Genomic DNA, 25,789 nt, shown 5'->3' with positions numbered 1-25,789 from the left:
AACAACAACAAAACTTACACTCATCCTATGCTTAGTTTGATTGACAAGATAAATTATGGGAAGTATTGTACGTATATATGTGTCATTAATAATGATATAATAATGTATTTTAGGCATAAAGGTTCAAAATATATTATCAAATGGAAATCAAATAGACTAAACATACATGTAATATAATTGCATTTGTGACAAAATAAATACAGGAAAATATTACAAATTATATCTTTTTCTTTAAAAAAACTGTTTTTCAAATTTTGCTAATTTAATATTTTTATTGTTATCTCCTAACATTTTTGACAAGTATTGATGCTTTTTCCATAATACCAGGAACTTTTTATTTCTAAAATAAAATTGGCATGTGATCCTCCTTCTAAAATTCCTTTAGTGGTTTCTAAATGTCCATGGAATGAAGTTCGAAGTCCCTGTGCATGACACATAGTGCCCCTTCAGATCTAGTTTCTACATACTCGTCCAGATTTATCTTTTGGCAATATATCAGGATGTACTATCTACTCTGTTTGAGTATATATATGTACATATATACTTTTTATATATTTATTTCTCCTAATTATATTTCTCATAATTCCTTGTTTCCATAAATGATGTGCCCTGTGCCTAAATTTTAGTCTCCTATTATCTGCCTTCAGTCTCTTGCTACAAACTCATACGATAGGTACACAATAAATGATAGCTACACTGTTAAACAGAACTCTATTCCATAATAGTGGCCCCTATTTTGTTCATTTCTGTTCTCCCTAAATTAATTAAATTATTTAATTTATCCTTTTGTTTTGAAGTATATATTTTATATCATATATATATATATATATATATGAAAATTTTTCTTTCTTCAGGTAGAGCCAGTACTTAAGCTGTCTTGTGATTATACTGTACTTATTACTAAATTATTTTCATATTTCAATTTCATTGTTCATTTTAAAATAGGAGAATACAGAAAGATGAGTAACATGTCCTCCTTTTTTCCTGCATTCTACTTCTTCTTAGATTCTTTATGCTTCTGGGAAGATCTACATGGTATTTTTTGTTGTGGTCAGCTTTTGGTTTGCCTTTTATTTGGCAAGTTTGTTCTTGGGCATACTTGCCATGGCCTATGAAGAAGGAAAGCATGCAACTGATGAAAAATCTAAGGAGGAACCAACATTTCAGCAGCCTATAAGCAAACTTCAAGAAGGAAGCGAAGAAGCTGAGGTATAACTTTTTTATGCTTCTGAGAATCACAGTTCTGGAGGTGTCTTCTCAAGGTCTTGGAATATATTGCTTTCTGATAGATGCCCTTATCTCTGTGTGAATATGATCAAAAAATCAAAATGGGTTTCATAACAGGAATTGAAATATGAATTTCCTTCCTTGATACATTATAATCAGAATGACCAACATGTTTTAATATTTAATTTCTATACTTTCTGTTTCAAAATTTACATTGCTGCTGATGATAGACTATGGAGATTATATGTCTTTAGAACTGTAATTCTCCCAATACAGCTACACTTTACTGATTTAAACTTGGTTCACAGAGAACATCAGAATTAACTTTGGAAAATGCCTATGTCCAACTTAAAAGTGATAGTCTATCATAACTTAGAAAGTATGAAGCACTGAAAGAATGGATAAGAACACAGTACCAAAATCACAGAAAGAGAAAATTTTTGACTTTCTACTTCCTTCAAAGAGGAAATAAACTGTGCCTCATAATTATAGGGAATTAATTTACCCATGGAATAATTAAATCGTTCAGTAGTAAAAACTAAAAATATTTTGCCCTAATTTTTAATTAATATTGCATTTGAATATTTTTCCAGGTTACTAGCCTCATAGCAAAAAATTTCAGTCTGTGAATTTGAAAGTCCCGATGGAGTAACATTAATGAAGTTGTGGGAAATCAATTTTTAAAATCTTAATAGTGCTAAAAGTGTGCTAAAAAGAAAAGGACTGAGGGGGCTGGGGCTGAGGCTCAGTGGCATGTGTGAGGCACTGGGTTTGATTCTCAGCACCACATATAAATACATAAATAAAATAAAGGTCTACCAATAACTAAAAAAATAAAAAGAAAAGAAGAGAAAGAGAGAAAGAAAGAAAGAAAGAAAGAAAGAAAGAAAGAAAGAAAGAAAGAAAGAAAGAAAGAAAGAAAGAAAGAAAGAAAGAAAGAAAGAAAGAAACTGAAGAAAGCCACCAGAAATACTTTTTGTTATTTTTCAGGAACTCTCACAGCTCTTCCTGTGAGAAAGAGATGAGAAAAGGGTCTTGACTAAAGCAGAGGACGAAGCATAGAGAGGAGCCATACCTGGAAACTCTTCCACATTAAGCTGATAAGACACAGGGAAAAGGAAAGAGCCAACATATACTCTGACACCAAACTGGACGTGGAGGGCTGGTAGTGTGGTTCATTAATAACAAAGTTCCCTTCTAAATTCAAAAGGGGGCAGTGTTAACTCTCCCAAAGATATAAATGTTTTATTAAGCCACCATTAGTGGTAGAAGCTCCAGAAAATCACCATACCCAAAGGTAGAGCCTAAATGACAGGATGTGGGGTCATATCCAATGGCTTGATAGATAGTTGTGTCTGTAACGCATGTACCCTTGAACAAGAAGCAATTATGAACTCTGTGAAGAAAACATGTATAAAAAGCAGGCTATTAACACTCATGAGTAAGTCACAGAAAAACAAATTACAGAAGCTGTTTTTGTCCAAAAATGAGTCCCAGGTCCTTCGGATTGAATGATTAGTGTCCTGAATGGTATGCTGAATATGTAATTTGTTCTGAAGTGGCATTTCAGGATCTCAAGGACTTGTGGGTACCCACAAATGTATCCAAGAGTAGAACAATAGTCCTCTTATCCCAAGATGAAATGCTCTATTAGCTCTGATTATGAAAGAACTGAATATTTCCCAATATCTCCTCTCAGTTTGCTACTTGGGATTATATAAAGCCTTCCTGGTTTTAATTAAAATCTTTCAATTTTAAAGATCTTCTTTTCCTGGAAGATGCTTAGAACTTTTGGTCATGCAGGGTTTTCTGGGAAGTAAGAGTTAAAAAAAAACAATTCTTAAGACTTATTTTATTTTATATAAAAGAAAACACAGGGAGAGAAGAATCTAAAATGTAATATACCAAGGATTCTTTAGGTGACTAATGTGATTAAAGAACAGTTAGATTCCAATTCCAATGCTGGAATTATAGGGAGATGGATTAGATTCTTCATATTACCATATTATAGGAAAGATGCAGGTCATATTGCTATCAGATATATATGTAGATTTATGTATTTATATAATAGGTTTCAATTTATTTCAGCCACTTAATAGATGTATGATATTTGTGAAGTCCACTATCCTTGCTAAATTTTTTTATATATCAAATATATATGATTACAGTATCTGTCTTATAAGTAGTTGGGAATTCCAAATGAAACAAACACACATAAAGCACTTTGTCATGTTTAGATGATATTAGGCAACATAAAAATTTTATAAGGAAATATTAATAAAATTATAATAACATGTCAGTATCAAAGATGGCTTTTAACCATACTATCACACACAACAATCCACTTAAAACCTTGATCATTATAGAAAAAAAAATCTGTCTTTGAGTAAACCTCACATTTCAGATGTAGATTTTTATAACAATATAATATTCATATCATGTGACAGGTATTGTTCATTTACTGTGTGTCAAATTCTATGAAGATGATTTGTATACGTGATAACATTACCCACATGACAACCTTTTGAGTCATAGAAATTATCATAAAATCTTATATGAGAAAATTGAGTTTTAGTCTCCAAAGAAGAAAACGTAGAACTAGCCATAATATAAACCCAATATTAAAATTCTTATAGTTGTACACTATCAACTTTAACTCATATGTAATAAAGATTATAAAGAGCCAATGGGCACCATTGTCCCAGTGAAGAAATGTTCATTAATACAAAATTCTTAAGTCTTTGTATGTTTGCATAATTAAAACAACATGAGCAATGATAATATTAACAGCCAATAAAGTTAATCATTAGCCTGTGTGACAGATATATGACCTGTCCTCCGGAATTCTCAAGTTTAATCCTTATTGTTCCCACTATTAGTGTGATCTATACTCACTGGTATCAGGTTTCTCTAAATTGAGGAGAACCCATCATTCTGCACTTCTCTGCCTTTTCTGGAGGGCAAATGCTGAGACACTGTCATTCCTCCAGTTACACAGTGTGCAGGTAAAACTTTCCTACTGTTTGCTACTGGCAAAACCTCAGGAAGAAAGTCAGACACTTAAAACTGAGGTAGGAGGATGGAGAGTTTAAAGCCAGCCTCAGCAAAATCAAGGTGATAAACAACTCAGGGAGACCCTGTCTCTAAATAAAACACAAAATAGGGTTGGGGATGGGGCTCAGTGGGGTCAAGTGCCCCTGAGTTCAATCCCTAATACCCCCAAAAAATAAAAAAATTAAAAAATATAGTATTTTAAATATTTTTAAAAATATTTTCACATCTAAGCCAACATCATGTAGCTCAAGTAAGTAATTAATTTAAAGCATTATTCCAACTCAACTAAGAAATGGAGATGAAAAACTTTTAATAAATACAAATACAGTGTTTATCTTCATGAAGCTAGTGCTTCGTGGGGAAATAAACTATAAAACTGACACAAACATAAAATTGTATCTCTGGAACACAAAATGAGGACGAGTAGGAAACACAATGCCCAATGTGCATTATACTCTTGCTGAGATCCCAGTTAAATCTAGTCAGCCTTTGGTATATTCTTTTGCCTTTATTAATGAAAGACAGGAGAAAGAAGCACCTATTAAATTGTACTGAAAGGATACAGTATGTCTACTAAAGAATTGGATAACTCTATATACTAGAAGTGACCCCGTATCTTTAAAAAATAAGTCGTATTAGAGAAAATAAATAAAAATCACAAGACAGTTCATAAAAATCAAAGATAGTTAATAAATCTCCCAAAGAAATATAGTATATTGACCTTGCTTATATTTGATTTGAACAATTCAACTACAGTGGAATGTTTTTGAGCAATGAAAGAAAACTGAGTATGATCTAGGTGTTGGATATTAGCGAATTACCAGTTTGCTGATCGTCTTAATGGTACTGTGATATATGTCTTTTTAAAAGGTTTTTCTGAAAATTATGTGATGTCTGAATTTTATTTTAAATATTTCAGAAAAAAAGTAAAGTGAAAATAAATGAAATAAATTGTTGGGGTGGATACTGGATACATTGCTATTCATTGTATTATCCCCTGTTTTTTAAAAAAAATATTAATTCAAATGGGACAAGTCCAATAAAGCAGAGGGACATGGTGCTTTGAGAGCCTTTAATAAATGATGTCTGAGTCAGCAAAGGTTTTTATAAGAAACTGGCACTTGAGCAGAGAGGTGGAAAGGAGCATCCACACTAAGGGGAAGGAGGGAGCAGGATGAATCAGAGGATTAGAAGGGCCTTGTGGCTTCATGAGGAGAGCAAGTCCATGATGAGCAGGCCGGATATTCAGAGATAAGTGCACAGGAAGTAGGCCAGTGTTCTTCCTTATTCATGTATCTCCAGCAAAGAAAATTTAAACCAGTTATGAAAAGAAGAATCCTTGCCCCTTTTCCCAGTCTAATCATGATGTAGGGCTGTTTAAAGTTCAGGCAAATGATAACTTCGATTTTGTGTAATAAGGAAATCAACTCTTAAATTTAAAAAAAAATAGCTAGTGCATTGTAAATAACTATATCCTTACTAGTTAACCAAATTGTGGGCATTCATTCAATGTTTGTAAGAAGCTCAGTCAAGGTAAACATATTACTAACCTTGTATGTGGTTCATTCTTTTTATATTCTAAAATATCTTCATAGTTCAGGCTAAATTAATTAAAAAAATTGAGCCTCGACTATGTAGCAGTAACATTCTTGATGATCTCACTTTCAACCCCTTTCACACATACTAGTTATCTTTGCTGGATAATTTATTTTTCATTAGTGCGATCCCAACAATTATTGTTGCTCTCTAAACAATAGCTCCATAAGAAGTAATTCCTGTGAATTTAGGAATTAATTGGGATATTCTGCACTACATTGCAAAATATCATATGTATGATAAAAATAACATAAAGTAAAATATATAAAACCCTGATCAAATTTTTCCTTTTGTTGGTTTTTATCTCATGGAAAATTAGAATTCTATACATTATAACTTCTATTTTGTGTAACCTTGTAATTCAGCTAAAATATACTTTCTGAAGAAAAGACAATTTTAGTAAATAAACTAATCTCACAACCTGAGTTTTTAGCTTACCATTCAATTTATTTTTTCAGTGAGGAAATGAAGCTCTTAGTCCCACCATGTCTGCCATTTTCCTGGTGAAGCTCAGTATGCAGTATAAGTGGTTTTTAACTCCTCTAACTCTACTACTTAAGAAATTAAAGGATATTTGGCTGATACTGAATGAACTGAATATCATGACTCCATTGCTAGCTACTAGCCACTTCAGATATGCCACAGTAGAATTTGCCAACAAGAATATGATGGCTATGCATTATCAGTGAGCCTCAACCAATTTCCTCAGTGCTGGGGCAGCAGCAGCCCCCATGACTCCATTAAAGGGCAGTCTCATCTATCTACAGCACATTAACAAATACAGAAATATTGTCATTCTTTGTGCTCCCATTGTGAAAACACTTGGAAATCACTACCATGCAATATCTACTCATTGTCAGATGAGTTCAATTTTGTACATCACTAGAAATATCTTTGGCCATTCTTGTGATTAATAGGAATGTGTAGAGATTGTAATATCTGCATCAAATCCTAGGACTTTTGAGCACCTTTCCCATGCAAGAATTATTTCAACCTGTTAAAAAGATGAGCAAAGCAGAACATCACTTAAAAACAAAACAAAACAAAACAAAAAACGTTACTCAAGACACATGAGAAACAGAAAGAAATGATACCTATCCCAGGCAACTCTTTAAAATTCATTCAGTTATCTGATATTCTTGGAGACTTATTTCATCATTAAAAAGTCAAATCATATTATTTTATCAAGATAATTTACAAAGGTATAAAGTTAACATGTCTTTAAACAAAAAATTAACATATTAGGAAAATATTCTTATTAATCAGTAGCATATTTACTGACTAGATATTTTATAATAATCTTATTGAATTGTTTCTCAGTTATGAATAATACCACTAAAATCTACTAACATTTACTCTTTTTATAGTTTAGCTCATAGTACAAAATTTTATTGGATGCAAGTTGTAATATTTGTTTCCCAAATAATCCTAAATCATTTTAATATTGCCAATAATATGAAGAACTACAAATGATAAAACCCAGAAAGTCTCCTGGAGGTTAAGAATCATCATTTTAGATTGGTGAGATACCTTCTCATAGTTAGAGTCTTGGACATGTAAAAGGTAGAAGCCAGTATTAAACTAATTTTCTTTTCAGAGTAAAACCACACAAATAGAAATGAAGAAAAGATCACCAGCTTCCATGAACACATCTTTGGATGTATTGGAAGAAGATACCCTCAGACATAAAGAAGGTAATGTGATCAAATTGTCAGATACTCACTGTGGAAGGTACTACTCCTAAGAGTCTCTTGTAAATAAATCCTGCTACCAGAATTTCTGAAGCAATAGCTTCCAAACCTTGGGTGGCAATAAACAAAATTTAAGAAAACTGTGAGAATATGAGAATGAATGATACATACAAACTTCAAAAGCAAAGTGTCTTGAACATTGGAACTTACCATCAAAGAATAATGTGGAATTTTCTCTAAATCTTAATATGTTGAACTATTAAAATGTGACTAAAATTAGAAATTGGAGTGCACAGCTTGCCCTTGTTAAAAGATTTGAACTGTGGGTCCACTTACATGCAGATTTATTGGAAGATTTGTGACAATTTTAAAAACCTTACAGGTGACTCAGGCTAAAAATATTGAAAAAACTAAGAAAAAGTTAGGTATTTGATGAAAGCCTGAAATGTGTACATAATGGTCTATTTATTGCTTAATACCATAAAATATCCACAAATCTATTATAGAAAGTTAAAATTGTCAAAACATGCACGTACAGATCTTACATGATCTTACATGCTATTTGCTGTTGAGAAAATGTAAACCAATGTAAAAATACAATATTAAATCATAACTGCATAAAATTAACTGTAGTATCTATTGTTCCATGGTAATAATCTTGTAACCATGTCCTGTTGCTATTGCATGAGCTCAGTTGGTAACACCTGCTGAGAATGTCATATGATGTTAATCATCTCCACATGAGCAGTTCCTCTCTCCAGTAAAGCGTGTATCACAGCTAAAAGTGACTCTTGATATTGGTCAAATTATACTCTTATGTTTTGCATGTACAAATATGTAACAAAATATCCCACCATTATATTACAAGTATAATGCACCAATAAAAAATTTCAGGAAAAAAGTGATCTCTCATAGTTCTAGCATATATAATACATATACATATAAACTTTTCACTGAATGTTTATGTTATCTGTAAAGCTTCTGGTCAACATGAGGCTATTGGTACTTAGGTTTGGAGCCAGTCAACTTAATCTGGGCTTTTAAAATTTTTTATCAGTGCATTACAGTTATAATAATATTTGGGTTTATTTTGACATAATCTTACCAGCATGGAATATAATTTTCCCCACATCAAGATTTTTTAATGCCCAGGTGTCTTTGTACGTAATCCCCACATTGTTCAAAGCTCAACTGTATAACATTAATATCTCAGGGTCCTTTCTAGACTCATCTCTAGTTTTTACATTTAACTGGCAATTCTTTATCTTGGGCAATACAGAACAACATTATTTGTAAATTGTATAAGTATAGAAATTTTAAATCATAATGTTCTCAATTATGTTATTTTATATTTGTTTTCTTGGGAGATACTTCTATGTTTTTCTACTCATATGTAGTTTGCCTCATTTTTATTTCAGTTTCTTTCTCCAGTAAAGCATTATCACAGCTAAACTCATCAGGCATAAATAAAATAGGGGAAATTTATTTTTCTCTGTTTTATTTTCATATATAATATTTCTAATTAATAACTCCAAATCAGAAGTTTAGTTCTAAACCTCTCTTTGCAGACAAAATTCAATCATTTTCTATTAGTTAGTATTTAAACTATTTTCTAATGTTTAACCTTTCTATTCTTTCATTTCAGAACTTAAAAAATCCAGGAAGAAGTGCCCATTGTGTTGGTATAGGTTTTCCAAAATTTTCTTGATCTGGAATTGTTCTCCCTGTTGGTTAAAATTGAAAGAATTTGTCCATAGGCTCATAACAGACCCATTTACTGATCTTTTTCTTCTCATATGCATAATATTAAACATATATTTTTTGGCCTGGGAACACTATCCAATGAGTGATGACCACAGCTATCTGCTAAGCATTGGCAACTTGGTAAGATCTTCATTGTACATTGTTTTCATTTGCAAATTCTGTTTTTTTCATTCTTCATTATCCTCATTATTTTATATCTCAAGTATTTGTAACATGCATCATTACATTATTATTAGATGATGTATTGTATTCATGCTCTGCCCTACACCCCCATTTTCCCATCTTGTGAATGTTCTTATCATTGAAAAAATTTACATCTGGAGTTTGAAATCCCATCATTTAAATTCATGATTCCTATAGCCAGGCATAGTAGCAAACACCTATGATCCTAGCAACTTGGGAGGCTAAGACAGGAGGATCAAAAGTTCAAAACCAGCCTCGGCAATTTAGCAAGGCACTAGATAACTTAGGGAGAGACTGTGTCCTCAAAATAAAAAAAAAAATAAATAAGAAGGGTTGGGGATGTGACTCAATAGTTAAGTGCCCCTGGGTTTAAAAGGAGAGAGAGAGAGAGAGAGAGAGAGAGAGAGAGAGATATTCCTACCCAGATGCTCATGGTAAACCTAATTGGAAATTTCTATTGCCTCTGCCTTCACAAATATACATTCATTCACTTGGTACCTCTGTTCCATAGGTCAGAGTAGGTACAGGTGGAGTTACAGGCACTGACACCTGAATTGTGGATTCTGAATCCTGATTCTAAAAGTTCCTGGCTCACCTGTTCCTTAACCACCTGTCTTTGTCTCAGATTGGAGCCTGTAATTTTGGCAAGGTATTTTGAGATTCACCTGTCCTTTTCCCACATACAATGCAAAATACAGAATGGATTTCTGTGAGTTTAAAAACAGGTAACATTTAAACAAATGTATACTGTTTAGATGCTAGCTACTTGGTTCCAATTCAGACAAGACTACTACTATCAGTTTCAAATTATACATTTACTCAATATTAAAACATTAATTTGGTTATTTCTGCCAGTACAGTTTTTGTTTATTTATTTAGCCTGGGGATTGAACCCAGGGGTCCTTAACCACTGAGCCACATCCCCAGCCCTTTTTATCTTTTATTTTGAGACAGGTTCTCACTAAGTTCTTAGTGTCTTGCTTAAAGTGACAAGGCTGGTTTTGAACTCATGATCCTCCTGTCTCAGTCTCCCAAGCCACCTTGCAAGTACAGTTTAAAAGACCGTTGCCATAGGTTTACTTTATAGTTTTTTCCTAGATCATACATGTACTTTACAAAAAATTCTCTCACAGATGGAAAAATTAAATTTCTTAAGATGTACTCCAGATTTTTAAAGAAACTATTCAAGAATGGAAAGTTCCATTCTCAAATATTCTTTTGATTTCTTCAACATTTCATTAAAATAATCAGAGATTCCATATATAGGTACCTTACATTAAGTTGTTAAATAAAATGCACGTGTCTCTCATTATAGACTCTAACCAGCTCTTGAGAGAGGAGCTGTAAAAAATGGGGGTGAACATTGATGTTGTATCTTAAAGCTTCTGTGCCTGAAGTTTCTGATGCAGGTATTGGAATCATTCTCACCCACATGTTTTGTTTTTATTTAGGTTTTCCTTGGAATTTTTACAGCAGAAATGATTTTTAAAATAATTGCCATGAATCCATATTGGTATTTCCAAGTAGGCTGGAACATTTTTGATAGTTTTATTGTGTTACAAGGTTTAGCAGAACTTTATCTAGCAAATATTGAAGGATTGGCCCTTTGTCAATCATTCAGGATGGTAAGTAGAATCCAGTGCCTGATTTTTGTTTCATCAACGTTTATCTCAGCTTCCTTAGACATTACATGAGTTGATTCAAATATAAAATGTTTGAATTAAATAGATGAATGAATTAATGTATAAAGGACCTCATGGAGAAAAAAAGACAATTCCCAACACTATTATTATAGAATTAAAATATTTAAGGCCACCGAGCTTTGACACACAGTGATAGGAACCAGTGCTAGGGTGTCTGGGTAAAACAATGACAAGTCCCGGAAGTGAAATTTCCACATGGGACTAAGAAGCTAGAATCAGACAAATGTTTCTAGATGTAGGATAGCAGAATTTATCTTAAACTTGTTTTAAAATGGTAGATTGTTAGTATGGAGATTATTAGGTCTACAGGTAGGGAGATGGTGAGCATCAGAAAATTTGTCAAAGAAATAAATTGTATTAGAATAGCATTTATGGAAATGTTAATCCCCCAATAAATAGTTTTGTCCTACTCTGGAGAGAGGTTAAAACATATAGGAGGGATCGGAACAATGAAGCAGGTTGAGCATCTCCAGATCATTACTTCCTAGAGGGTAGCTTCCTCAGAATCCTGCCTTAAATCCTCAACCATCAATGTTAGCGTAATAATAAAAATATATACAAGATGTAGTCATCAAATTTATGGGTGAAACAAGACTGGCAAATGCAGAAGATGTTATAAAAGATAGTATCAAAATATTTTAAGAGTTACTAATGAACTGAATCTAATATGGTTAAATTTTATATTGGTTAATATAAAGCCTTACTCTTCAGTCCAGAAAGCTAACTATATACTAGAAAAGATCGGAAGATATAGTTCATGTTATGTATAGGTTTTAGATGACTCTAAGTACACTATGCTAACTCTAGTTATAGTACCCAAAAATATTAAGCTAATTTTATACTGTATAAATACAAATTTAAAAATCTAATAAAATAGAAGGGTAACTGATGTGATACAGCAATCTGTATATGGGGTAAAATTGGGAGTTCATAACCCACTTGAATCAAACTGTGAAATATGATGTATTAAGAACTATGTAATGTTTTGAACGACCAACAATAAAAAAAATTAAATAGCACTAGAAATTAAAAAAAAATAGAAGGATATTTAGACTAAACCTGGAGTGCTGCATTTGGTCTTGGATATGTGATTTTTAAAATAAAAATATACAATAAGATCTTCAATGTCAAAATTGAGTGGATCCTGATGAAACTTTCCAGTGTCACCTGTATGTATATTGTGGAAAATTTTCCAATGCCTGTGAAAAGAAAAAAAAAAAAAGAAAAGAAAAGAAAAAAAGAAAAAAAAAGAATGGATACTTGTCCTACCAGATATTAAAACATAAATCTATAGTGATTATAAGAGCACAATACAAAATTGGAGTTGACAAATAGATCAATAGAAAAAGATATAAACAGTGTACAAAATTACAGAATATGTTAAGATGCATTAAGAACTGTATGTAAAATATTCAGAATATTGATGATGTATATTAATACTAGTTAATACTAAATATTACTTTAAAGGTGATAAATGTGTATGTGTATGTGCATATAAAAATTTTAAATGTACGTCACAATGAATAACGACCAGGTTTTCTTGTTTGTTTCTTCTTATTGTTGTTGTTTACGTTGCTCTATTAGTTGCGTATTTTCAAGTTGGGGAAATATTGGCCAACATTTGAAATATTGATGCTGACTCTTGGAAACTCACTGTCGGCCCTGAAAGACTTGATTCTGCTATTGTTCACGTTCATCTTCTTTTCTGCTGTGTTTGGCATGAAGTTGTTTGGTTGGAGTTACAAAGCATGTGTCTGCCGCATAGATGAAAACTGTCAACTCCCACGCTGGCACATGCATGACTTCTTTCATTCCTGCCTTAATGTGTTCCGAATTCTCTGTGGAGAGTGGATAGAAACCTTGTGGGACTGCATGGAGGTAGCAGGCCAACCCTGGTGCATCTCTTTTTACATGATGGTCATTTTAATTGGAAACTTACTGGTAAGGATTCCATGCTTTTACATTTTCCTTGTAGAAATTGGTGTAATATAGCCTGGTGTTTTCAATGACCCAGTGGTCCATAACTGCATTGTTCAAAATAGAGACCACTAGCCACATGTGGCTATTAAGAGTTGAAATATGACTAGTTTCATTTGAGATGTGCAAGAAATTTAAAAGACACACTGGATTTGAAGTTTTCCCCCCAAATAATATAAATTATGTTAGCAATAATTTTATTGAATGGATTTTAAAATGATTCTATTGAAACACTTTTAATTAAATAAAATACATTAGTAAAATTAATTTCACCTGTTTCTCTTTGCACTTATATATTTTTTGTTCAAAATTACATATGGGACTTGCATCATATTTCTTTTGGATAGCAATACTTTATAACCTTGCTACTAAAAGGATCATCAGTATCATGTGGGAGATGCTTAGAAATGCAAAACTCAAACCCTATCCTAGACCTCTGGAATGATAATCTAAATTATGATACTAACCCCAGGTGATTTGTGTGCACATTAAATTGTAAGAAGCACATAAATATAACAATGTCTTTCAAACTCGCCTGCACATTGGAGTTACCTGGGGTATTAATGATAATAGGCTGATGCCTTGGATCTACTCCCAGAGATTCTGATGCTATTCATATGTGGCTTGGTCATCAAAATTTTCTAAAAAATCTCACTTGACTAAATAGTGCAGCAAAGACTGTAAACCGGTAATCTATAAAAACTGTATGCATTAACTAAAAGAAGAAGGTTTCACTTTAAAATATTCAAGTAACTTAATGGGTGAATTGAATCAGTGGCTTTCTCTGCTTCTAAGAGAAAGGTGTATCTTATAAAAATGATTCTTACAGGAAAAAAGACTCAATAATTGCTTTTTATCCATATGTCATAAAGATCAAATACATTTTCCAAAAGACTAGGAAAAATAAAATAAATCACAGGTTAGATTGAATTTTATCTGTGCCCTCCCTTCATCTTGTTTATCTCATTGTTATTTATTTATCACATTGGCATTGTATTTCTTGATGTGATTGTCTGTTTCCTTATTGAACTGTTAACTCCATGAAAGAAGGGGCCATGGCACTTCTCTATGTCACAAAACCTGGAACAGTGCCCAACATAAAAAATACTTTAATTTTCTCTGTCCTCTGTCCTCTGTTGCTATGAATACACTTCCAATTCCCAGGGTCATAGAACACTATTCTAAATGGATGAAACAAAACCAAATTGATAGATCAGTACACATAATTCAAAATACCATTGCTAGATCTTGTTTCCATGGTAGTATGGCACAGAGGTTCAGATGGAGACATTGTAGGCATGCTCTGCACCTCTGTGTTCTGCCGTTCCTGTCCTCCTTGAACCTTGGTGTTCTGTGTCTTACCAAGACAGCTGCTGCAATCTAAAGCTTCACATATTCATATCATATTGTTTTAGACCGTTTTTTTGCTGTTGGGACTAAAGGATCTGAACAGAACAACTGTAGAGGAGGAAGAGTTTATTTGCGGACTCATAGAGGTCTTCATCCATAGAAGGCCAGCTCCATTCTTTGGAGTTGTAGGTGAGGCTGAACATCATGGGACAGTGTACAGCTCCCATCATGGTGATCTGGAAACAGAGACTCCACTTTCCAGATACAAATATACACACCAAAGCCACATACTAATTCCCATCTCCTCCAACCATACTCTACCACTTCACTTACCACTCAGTTAACTCCTATCAGGGGAATTAAGTCACTGATTGAGTTAAGACTCTTAGAACTTGATCATTTCTCCTCTGAACCTTCTTGCATTGTCTCACACGTGAGCTTTTGGGGGACACCTTACATCCAAACCATGATACATATCTAGTCAATAGAGAAGAGAATTCCTTTCTTAAAAGCCATAGTAAACTTTTATTATTTTACTAACTCTGAGTTACATGCTCTTTTCTGAACTAATCTCTATTACCCAGGGTGAAGAATACATTTATGACAGTAAACTACTCAGAGCCCTCCCTCCCTTAGAGGTAGAGATAGCATCAGTCCGAACCAAGGACTAATTAGAAAAGGGCAATATCCCAAGTGAAATGTAGATTTCTGTCTCTGAAAGGAAGGGCCATGACTGTTGAGAAAAGTAACCACAACCACAACAACAATAACACACATACACACACTCACACACACACACACACACACACACACACACACACGCACGCACGCACGCACACGAACATGTAGTCCAAACTCAAAGAAGCAGAAATGCTGAAGCAAATATATGAACTCCACTCTCTTCTTTTCTTGTTTCTACTGACCAGAAACTTCAAGTCATGAACTTCCATTTCCAGTTGTTGACCATCATATTTCTTCTTTCTATAAGTCCTTTAAGCTTTATTTCTTTCAGCAGTCGTCCATCTCTGGGACACCATGATAACAGCACTAGAGTAAATACAAGAGGAAAAACAAATGAAAGGGGAGAATTAGTTGAGTTTTTACCCTCAACACTTACAATGTAGATGGTGCAAACTGAAACTATCGGGCAGTTTTCAATTTAGTTTTGTCTTTTTCTCCTAATAAAATTCCAACACTGATTCAGAGCTACATAGAAAACTTTTAAACATCATATGCAAAGGCAAGAGTTCAATGTGGTTTTCAAAAAATGTTAAATTGTAGAAAAGTAGAATGCAAACCCAAACAAACATAGGTTTAAATTCTAGTTCTGTCACTTACTAACTAGTGCTTATTATGCATATTATGAAGACTTTTTAAACCTGACTATATTTAATGGGAGAATGAACACAAAAATAATGAATGCTTATGATGTTATCATAACATAAATAAAACAAATAAAATCATTTAGCATCCTATAAACAGTTTATGAATATTTGTTTTATTTCTCTATAAAATTTCAACTTCAGATCTATAGGTTTTATTAATCATTTAACATTATTTAGAAGTTTAAATTCCTAATAGACCGTTTTTTTTTTTTTTTTTTCTAGGTGTTTTACCTGTGATTTAGATAGTTGCCACCAGGTGAAATATACAGATTGTGGTTGCATAAACCAAACTGTAAATAATAAAAATATGTAAATAAATTAAAAACAATACAAAATAGAGTTGCAATGCAATTCTAATCATGCACTATTCCATATATATGTGTATATTCCCAAATTAAATGTTTTGTTAAACTATTAGTAGAATATTAAAATAAAACATCTTCAATATATGTTAGAAGCCTTGATGCATGTTTATTTCTAGATTCTTAATCATACAAATAATTACTTCACCAAATTTTTAATTCTATTTATTTTTCATATTATTTGATTTTGATATGGGCACTTAATTCTCACTCAATGTGTGGATATCTCAAAGTGAAGACAGCCACCTAGAACAGCAACTCATTTTTTTTTTTTTTTGCCTTGAGAAAGACAATCTGACTGATAAAATAAGCTTTGGAATAAGACAGTCTTGAGGCTAATCCATGTGACCTTTGATGATATCTGTAAGCATTGCCTTTTTTCATCTCTAAAGGAGAAACAAATCATGTTGCACAGAATGTTGTGAGTTTACAACCAGAGTCCTGGTTACACAGACTCAGCACAACATCTGCCACAGTGAATAAAAACCGAACAGCCTGTAGACCATATGCTCGGTCCTCAAGTCTTAGGTCAGCCTTTTTAGAGGATTGCTTATTATTGTTTTAAAAGAAACACAACATGAACTACACTTATGCTCCTTTACTGTTCTTTCTTTTATTTATTCTAATTGGTTATACATGACAGTAGAATGCACTTTGTCACATCATACATAAATGGAGTATAACTTCTCATTTTTTCTGGTTGTACATAATGTAGAATCACATGGTCAGGTAGTCATAAATGCACATAGGGTAATAATGTCTGATTCATTCCACTGTCCTTTACTTTTCCATTTAGGTACTTTACCTCTTTCTGGCACTGGTGAGTTCATTTAGTTCATACAAAGACTCAACAAGTGAAGAGAACAATGAAGTAAAAAATATCCAGCTTGCAATGGCAAGGATTAAGAAAGGAGTAAACTATGTGCTTCATAAAATATTGTGCAAAAAGCAAAATGTTCCACAGGAAACAACGGACCATGTAAATGATACATACGTTAAAGAGAACATTTCTGACCATACGCTTTCTGAATTCAGCAACACCCAAGTTTTCCTCAAAGATAAAGAAAAGAGCAGTGGCACAGAGAAAAACACAATGACTGACAATGAAAGCCAGTCACTTATCCCCAGCCCCAGTGTCTCAGAAACTGTACCAATTGCTTCGGGAGAATCTGACGTGGAAAATCTGGATAACAAGGAGATTCAGAGCAAGTCAGGCAATGGAGACAGCAGAGATGTAAGATGTTTTATTTTCCTGATTACTGATTATGTATGGTGTTGTTGATAAGGAAGTCAGTTTATGCTGAACTTCCGGAGTTAGATTACCCTTTCAACCCTATCTCCCCCACACTTAGCTCCTGTTGTTATGCTCTTGATCGTATTACTTAAATCACTTACATTTCTAAATTTTAATTTCTTCATCTATAGATGAGGATAAAGTTGTACTTCTTAAGGAAGTACAAGACTCAAGATAGAACTAAGAAAAATAGCCTAATAGCACAACCAAATATACCTTATATATCATAATTACTTAGAAAACATTAACGTAATTGTGAAATTCTATAAATTAATAAGCAGACAGTGATGAAAAGCATACTAAAAAACGAAGTTTGTAAAAATCAATGGGTATGATTGGAGAAGTCATTCAACTTCCCTGGGCTTTATCATCTTCAAGATATGAGAATGGATTAGAAGAGAGCAAATATTCTTTCTTGCTTGCTCAAATTCTAAGATTATACTCATTTTATTTCTGCAACATATAAAATAAGTAATTAAATTAGACTAAAAGAATAAGAAGAAAAACAAAGAGTTTGAATTATGAATAGGTGGTAGCTTTGTAAACCACTGGCTTCAAAAAAAGAAAGGGGTTACATTTTGTAAAAAGAGCAGGTTTTGTTGGCTTACTGTTTGCTCCCTTACTGGAAGAGTCTTATAAATCTCCATTTGCAAGCGGCATAATGACTTAACTAGAGTGTGATCTAATAGAAAGCAAAACCTACAGGATCACATAATGTACTATGGGCTTTTTGCTTTGGACCTATGTGAGGAACATTTCAGTTTGCTCAAAATCCTCAAGAAGGAACAGAGAATGCCTTTTGCAGGGGTCCAACATCTCTACACCATTTTCTCCCCCAGAACTCTCCTGGCTTGACAGATCCTCTCCATAATTACTTCTCAAATTGGTATTTTAGAAAAATTGGATTTCACTTAAAAAGGATCTTTCTAGCACCTATTAAAGACAACTTTGTTTTAGTTAGAGAAACATTTTCTCCCCTTAACCTACTCAATATTCTCAGGTATATTTACACTTAATTAATACCATTAAAAGAAGACAGGAGAAATTGCTGCCAAAAACCCTACTCTAGCATCTCTGAAGACTTTGACTACCATTCATCTCTAGGTAAATTCATATATTGGCAGATATCTGGAAACTTCTTGCAGCATCTTTAGAAAGTCTGGAGTATGAAAATACATAAGAAAGACTTAATGTAAAAATAAATGTAAGTGTTCAAATTTCAGAAGTTGTCATGTATGCTACGTGATTATTTAGTCCTATTTCTTGATTAAATACTCACAGGAGATGTATTCATTTACTTATATGTTTAGTTATGCATATAATTTCATTAATCAGATTTCAGATTCTGCATCCAGTAAATATTTAATATGTTGATCTAAGAAAATCAGAGAATAAAACATAAAAACCACATGTGATCTGATAATTCATACAGTACTATTTTTATATTTTTGCTTACAGTATTTTAATTAAGTTTTAATTAAAATATGTATTTATTTTAAAAATAATACACTTTACATCTGATTTTGTAACTTTTTCTATAACCTAGCAGTATATCATGGTCACTTTTATGCCATTAAATAATCTACTAAAATAAATTATTTATTATTTTTATCTTGATTTATGTTTAAAACTTAGAAAACAGGGTTTTATGAAAAATTTACTTCAAGAAGTATGTGAACAAGGGTTTTAAAAACTCAAAAATATAATTATAAGATGTACGACTATAACAATTGAATGCCAAAATATTATAGTTCTTTACTAATTTCCTATTCTTAGATAAATACATTTCTACAGTTTTTTTTCCCATTAGAAATCAACAAAGAAGACATAAAGCCAATTGAGACTTGAAATAACTTTTTAAAACTCAGTTTTGTTGGGTACCATTTCTCTAGATGCTTAATTTTGTTTAGTTGAGCACCATAATCATTTGCTGACAACTGGCATTGTAAGGATTAAAGCAAAACTTTCTGTTATTCATACTTATTGAAAACCAAAAGACATGATAAAATATTTATAATATTCATAATTTCCTCTTTTGTTTGAGTTCTATCCATGTCACACTGGCTTTCTTGGAAATATTAGAGAATACAATTTATATGCCATTAACTTTAGGATCATGGTGATTTGTTGGATGATATGTTGTATATTTATTCTTAAATAAGGAAAAATGAAAGACTATGTGAAAATAATTTTAATTAAAGATAAAGCATGTCATTTGCATTATTATCATATGTACAAAGCAGTGATCACCTGGGTTTAGCCAGACTTGAACTTTAGTCAAGAGTAGAGAGGGAAATAAGGTTCATCTCTGCAACAAGGCTCTTTCCATAAGACTCGTGCCACTCTCCTATGTCTGTCCTAGGTGCTACTCCTTGTGTCTTTCCCTCATTTTATTTCAACAGTAGCCTCATATCAGTCCCATCCACTGATGAGAAACACAAGACTGGACTGAATTTTACAATACATGGTTATTTATTCACATAGCATCAAGGAATGATTTACTTTGATGCTACTCATCTACATGAAAGAGCATATAAGCCACCCTTATTAATAGCCTTAATAAAAATTTAGATCCCAAATCCTTTCATAAATTGGGTGATTATTTATGCATTTTTGAATAAAATGTTATTACCTAAATGTTCATTTTAATCTAAAGTTATTTTAGCATACATTATTTGTTTAAAACCATCAACTCACACCAATAAATGCACATTTCAGTATCATGAAATTGGCCTAAACTCTTTTAAACCTAAAAATGTTCTTTCTGTACATATTTTTTCTCACTTTTGAAAATGAATGAAATGAACCTTGGTGACAATGAGCAAATTAAACTCACAACTCTTTTGGTGGGTCTTTATATATTTTAGAAAATAAAGCAATCTAGCTCATCTGAATGCAGTACTGTTGATATTGCTATCTCTGAAGAAGAGGAAATGGTATATGAATGTGAAAAGGCAAAGTATCTTAAAAATGGTAAGACAAATGTTTCTTTGGTAATGTTATGGAAATTAGACTAAATGTCCCTTAATCTAAATAATACCATTGAATTGACTTTTAATGTAAAGAGTTTATTAATTTTGCAAAGGGATACAAATATTAACATGCATGAACACTGTCCCAAATCCTGGTAGATACTTATAAAATTTCAAGAAAAAAGTCAACATTGGAGAAAGAGGGATAGAGCCTATTTCCCTGAGAGCCTAATGTAATGGTTGCAAAGGTTGACTCTGGAATCAGACAAATGTGTACTATTTACTTATCTTCTCTCTGTTTCCTAATCTTCAAAATGATAAGCCCCCTGGGGTTATTAAAAATATTAAATAAGTGTGTATGTGTGCATGTGTATGTACATATAATCTCAGAAGAGAAAGAGAACCTGACCCAAGGAAGAAGTAGCTTTCAATAAAATAACACCATCAGCAGCAGCAGCAGCATTCACTGAATTGTCTTATATTTAATGTAGAAAAGAACCATGAGTAGTGGTATGGCAGTGAAATATTGTTTATGATGTTGATTTCATTGATCATGCTTTAAATCATATTAGGTAAACTCATCATGTCCATATTTAATTTTACACTATTAATTGTGTACCTACATATATTAAAATAGAGCATGATTTAGGACTAAAACAGAAAATTAGCATAGTTAAATGAGCACTGGAAAAATACATGTGTGTATGTGTATTCACTGAAGTGAATGTGTGTGTGTGTGTGTGTGTGTGTATGTATGTTTGTATAGAAGTGGACATATTTACATGTTGAAGTATTTTTATACCTCATGGATTGGGGTCAGTATTTAAAATATTCATGAAAACATCCTATAGCTTTCATAGAAAAACAAATCATGATGATGACATACTTCTATGCTTCATATGAATATTAAGAAGTGTAGAAGTGTATACTATATGGTTCCAGTCAGTAATCTGACCCCCTAGGTATATAGGACACACCTTTCAATTACTTATAATTCAAATTGGTTTCTTAACAATATTAATGAACGATTACAAGTTTGAACATTTGACATCACTGAAAAGTCATCGAAATGGAACTACTAAGTACTCAAATTTCTATCTTCAAAATAATAATCTGTTCTCAGCAGCTTAAATTCTAGGATGCTTATTATCTAAGACAAAGGAAGAAACATGTCCTATATTTTTTGACTAGACATGTATAATTTGACTCTGAGGAAAATTGTAAAATTAAATGTTTTTACTTTAAATTCCACCCACATCCATTTCTTCATTTTCTCACCTGTTAATCACTCCCCTTTTAAGCCTCACATTTTCTTTCTGCAACTCTCTTGACTGGAAGGCAAAGTTCAGATTCAAATGCATACACACATCCCACAAAGTACTTCATAACCCTTGTTACCTCCTTAAACAGTCACATCCAATTTCCCATGCCCATGCCAACCAAGAACTAAAATTGAAACAATACACTTTATTATATCTCTTTAACGTCTTAAAAGAATCTGTGTTTCTAAACAGGAATGTCACATGATATCAAAATGCAATGTTCAGAAGATAATTGTAAAAGCAAGGAATTAGTTCTATTCTCAGATTGTCCCACATAGTGAGGGGATGTTCTAAGTCACCCTGCCTTTTCCAACTCCTTTTCTCCTACTACTAATGAGCCAACAAGTTAAGCTTTTCTTTTTCTCCTTAGTGATTATGCACACTATAGTAAAGGTAACAATCAAATGTTCACAAATATGAAACCAGCTGTATTAGAATCTATAAATAAATAAGAAGGTTTGAGATGTTTCTTTCCATGCATTTGCTAAATGCTTGTTCTGGATGGTTTCATTCTTGACAGGTTTTGAACAAAGATCTTCACCTGGTCAAATCAGTAGAGTATCCAAGAAAGCAAAAATTTGGCAGAACATAAGGAAAACCTGCTGCAAGATAGTAGAAAACTGTTGGTTTAGGTGTTTCATTGGCCTGGTGAGTCTGCTCAGCACAGGTGCCCTGGTAAGTGAGCCCACAGTTTGAGTGATGTTTAATGGGGACAAATGTTTCATAATTCTTGCTTTCAGAAAGTCACCTTGCCAGATTTATTTTCCCAGAATACTTATTACTTAGTACAGCACCAACTTTCATATTCTGTGATTTTAATTTTAGAAACTCTATGTTACACTTTCTTGGAAAGTTCATCAATGTATTATTTAATATGAATATTAAATTTAAGTGTAAAGATTTAATCAATAATGTCATTTCAAAATATATGAGTTATAGCAGGAAAGTAAATAAAAAATACCTGATTCTCCTGATTTTAATAAAGTTTTAATTAATAATTTAGGTACTCAAACTGTTATGTTGTCGTAGTACTATGGTTCCTATTCCACACCAGAAAGGAAGTATTACATGATTTTTAAGGGCCTTTGAACTGTGAATATATTTACCCTTTGACCCAAAGATCATAATTCTGGAGTATTATCCTACAAATATCTGAATATGTACTAATTGCATAAAAGAGGTTATTCACAGAAAGACTTTTTTTAATAATAGTAAAGTTTGGGTGGGGAAAAAGTTTATAATAGGTGAGAATTTCTAGTATGTTACAATGACCTCATGGATTACTGTGCAATTATTTTTTTAAAATGATGCCAAATGCATACTGATACTGCAATACTCCTTGATATAGTAAAGCAAAATAAGAAAGGTCTAGTATAATATGTAGTCATGCTGCATTTTATGTAGGAAAAGAAGACTAGAATGTGTAGTGAATTTGGTTGCATTTGGTTAAAATAGGTCAAAACTGAATATACAAGAACTAGTTAGTTGTGTAATACAGGGCAAAAACATTGAAGTCATGGTTGGGAACCAGACTTTGCAATGAATGTCTTTTCAAAGTAAGCTTTATATTGACATTTAACACACATTCTGAAGACTGTACTTCACGTCTTAGGTGTCCAGCATCAATGATTCCCATAGAGTGAATGCACCTGTGTAATTGTCACTTGGATTGATAAACAGAACATCACTGAAACTCTAGAACTGTACTCTCACCCCTTGCAGTTACTTCCCCTCTCCAAGTGGTAGTCATTTTGTGGATGTCAAATGCCATAGATTACTTTTATCCATGTTTGAACTTTATAATAATAGGTGCAAACAGTTCTGTGCTTGTTTATTTCTTCCTCTTTGCATCTTGGAGCATCCCACTTTCTTGTGATCATTGGAGTCAATTATTCCTTTAGTCTGGTAACTTCTTTTCATCTTACTACAAAATTTACCACATGACATCTTAGTTCGAGTTTTAGTGAAGACAGACTGTCATCTAATCCCCTATTATAGGATCAAAAACCTCTGATTCCACTTTTCCTAGTGTTAAGGTAATGGGAAAGCACAAATACCCCAAGCTGACTTGCTAGATACTCTTCCCTACATATTTTTCCATCACAGATTTTTTCAAGCATCATGGTATGTTTACATGGCTCAAGTGGAACAGTTACTTAGAATGTAACAAATCTATTTTAGAACACTTTCTTGCACTAGGTCCTACTGAAAAGTAACAGTTTTCATGTGAACTTTTGATTTCAAACCTGAAAAGACCCACTGTATTGTCAGTCTTTCTTAGTGGTAGAAGATGTATGTCTCTCCAAAAGACCTAGAGAATTTACTATCTTGTTCCTAAGATGAAATTCATATGATGTCATCATACAATGAAGAATATGATGTTAATTACTGTCACTGGAGAGTGACTGCATAAGCGACATATTTGCCTTTTTATCTAGCTTTATATTCTATCCTCTCTGATCAAGCTTGTAGTAGACTAAAGAATGGTTTCTAAATATGCTCATGTCATAATCTTCAGACCTTGCGAATATTAATATATGGCAAAAGGGTCTTCTCAGATATAATTAATTTAGAATCTTGGACTGGGGATATCACCCTGGATTATCCATATGAACCTGATGTAATCACAGAGGTCCTTACAAAAAAAATGTAAGAGGAGTCAGAGTCAGAAGAAAAGATGATATGAGGATGAAAGTGCCTACCCTGGCATCAGATGATCTGAAGAGGAAGAGAAACAATGCAAGCCAGGTAATGTAGGCAGTCCTCAGGAGCTGAAAAAGAATGGAGATAGATTATCTCTTCAGAGCCTCATAAAGAAATCAGCCCTAGGGCTGAGGGTGTAGCTCAGTGGTAGAGCAACTTGCCTAGTAACCTTGAGACATGGGTTTGATCCACAGCACCAATAAATAAATAAATAAATGTATTGTTTCCATCTGCAACTAAAAATGTACATTAAAAAAAAAGAAATCACCCTCCCTAACACTTTGATTTTAGCCCAATGACACAGATCTGACTTCAGTCATTGTTATAACATAGATTTGTATTGTACCCTCATTTTGTGCTACTCTTTTGTGCAGCATTGGAATGTAATACCCAGCTCCTCAGGATCCCAGGCAGACTCTCTCACTTCCTTTCAGCATATATTACTGCATCCTACCTATGAACCAAGTCCTCTAGAATACAATCCCTGTCCTTCCTTAGCAATATTAATGCTTCTCTAGCTACTTTATGAAGAGATTTGACTTTTTTTATTCTGCTGGTGGTCTGAACGGGAAGAGAAGGTAGATCTTTAAAAAAAAAATAAAGTGGTTTTTAAAGGCATTTCTGTCATTAAGGTTTCTTCATGCCCCTCAAACAATATTAGATTCAGTTTGATTTTACAGGGAAGCTCTGCAGTTAGAGGGTACAATAGTACTCCACCTTCATTGAAAAGATTGCTGACTTTAGCATCTCTGTGTCAATCAGCCATTGTCTGAGGTGTATCCCATTTGGGAGTGGAAATCTGCTCCTGGGTGAGAAATCTGCCTCCTTCTTGTATGGTAGATGCAATTCTCCAGAGAGTTTCAGTTGTGTGTTATCAAGCAATACTCAGAGTCACTATGGAATGAGTAGATTTTCCCAATAAAGGGGCCCTTGGTGAGCAACACCAGAATCAATACAGTATGTACTTTTGAAGAATATGTTATGTGATAGGATGTATTGGATACAATTATGTCATTTGTAATTTTTATTAACTCTCCATCTGCTATATTCTAACTAATGTAGTTAATACTTTGTTTCTGTTGTACTTTTAACTATAAAAAGAATGTAATTTTTTCCCACTATGACTCATCTTTTTCTAGATCTTTTGGTTTCAATTTTAAATATATTTTCTTAACTATTATTTTGTGCACACAAATTTATTCTTAT

The 25,789-nt window shown here is 32.9% G+C and overlaps 1 protein-coding gene across 2 annotated transcripts in view; it reads left to right on the top strand.

Moving 5' to 3' along the window:
* Scn7a (sodium voltage-gated channel alpha subunit 7) overlaps positions 1–25,789 on the top strand; it is a 56,793-nt gene that overhangs the window by 18,964 nt on the left and 12,040 nt on the right. For both annotated transcript variants that reach the window (XM_077798684.1, XM_077798680.1), the window contains exons 9-16: positions 1,006–1,209; positions 7,475–7,571; positions 9,214–9,452; positions 10,967–11,140; positions 12,803–13,159; positions 17,089–17,526; positions 20,454–20,559; positions 22,401–22,555. In XM_077798684.1, coding sequence (XP_077654810.1) covers positions 1,006–1,209; positions 7,475–7,571; positions 9,214–9,452; positions 10,967–11,140; positions 12,803–13,159; positions 17,089–17,526; positions 20,454–20,559; positions 22,401–22,555 — 1,770 coding nt within the window. The remainder of the gene's footprint in view (positions 1–1,005; positions 1,210–7,474; positions 7,572–9,213; positions 9,453–10,966; positions 11,141–12,802; positions 13,160–17,088; positions 17,527–20,453; positions 20,560–22,400; positions 22,556–25,789) is intronic.

Source organism: Urocitellus parryii, chromosome 1, assembly GCF_045843805.1.
Source record: "Urocitellus parryii isolate mUroPar1 chromosome 1, mUroPar1.hap1, whole genome shotgun sequence".
Classification (NCBI taxonomy): domain Eukaryota; kingdom Metazoa; phylum Chordata; class Mammalia; order Rodentia; family Sciuridae; genus Urocitellus; species Urocitellus parryii.
This window is presented reverse-complemented; position numbering and strand designations above follow the sequence as displayed.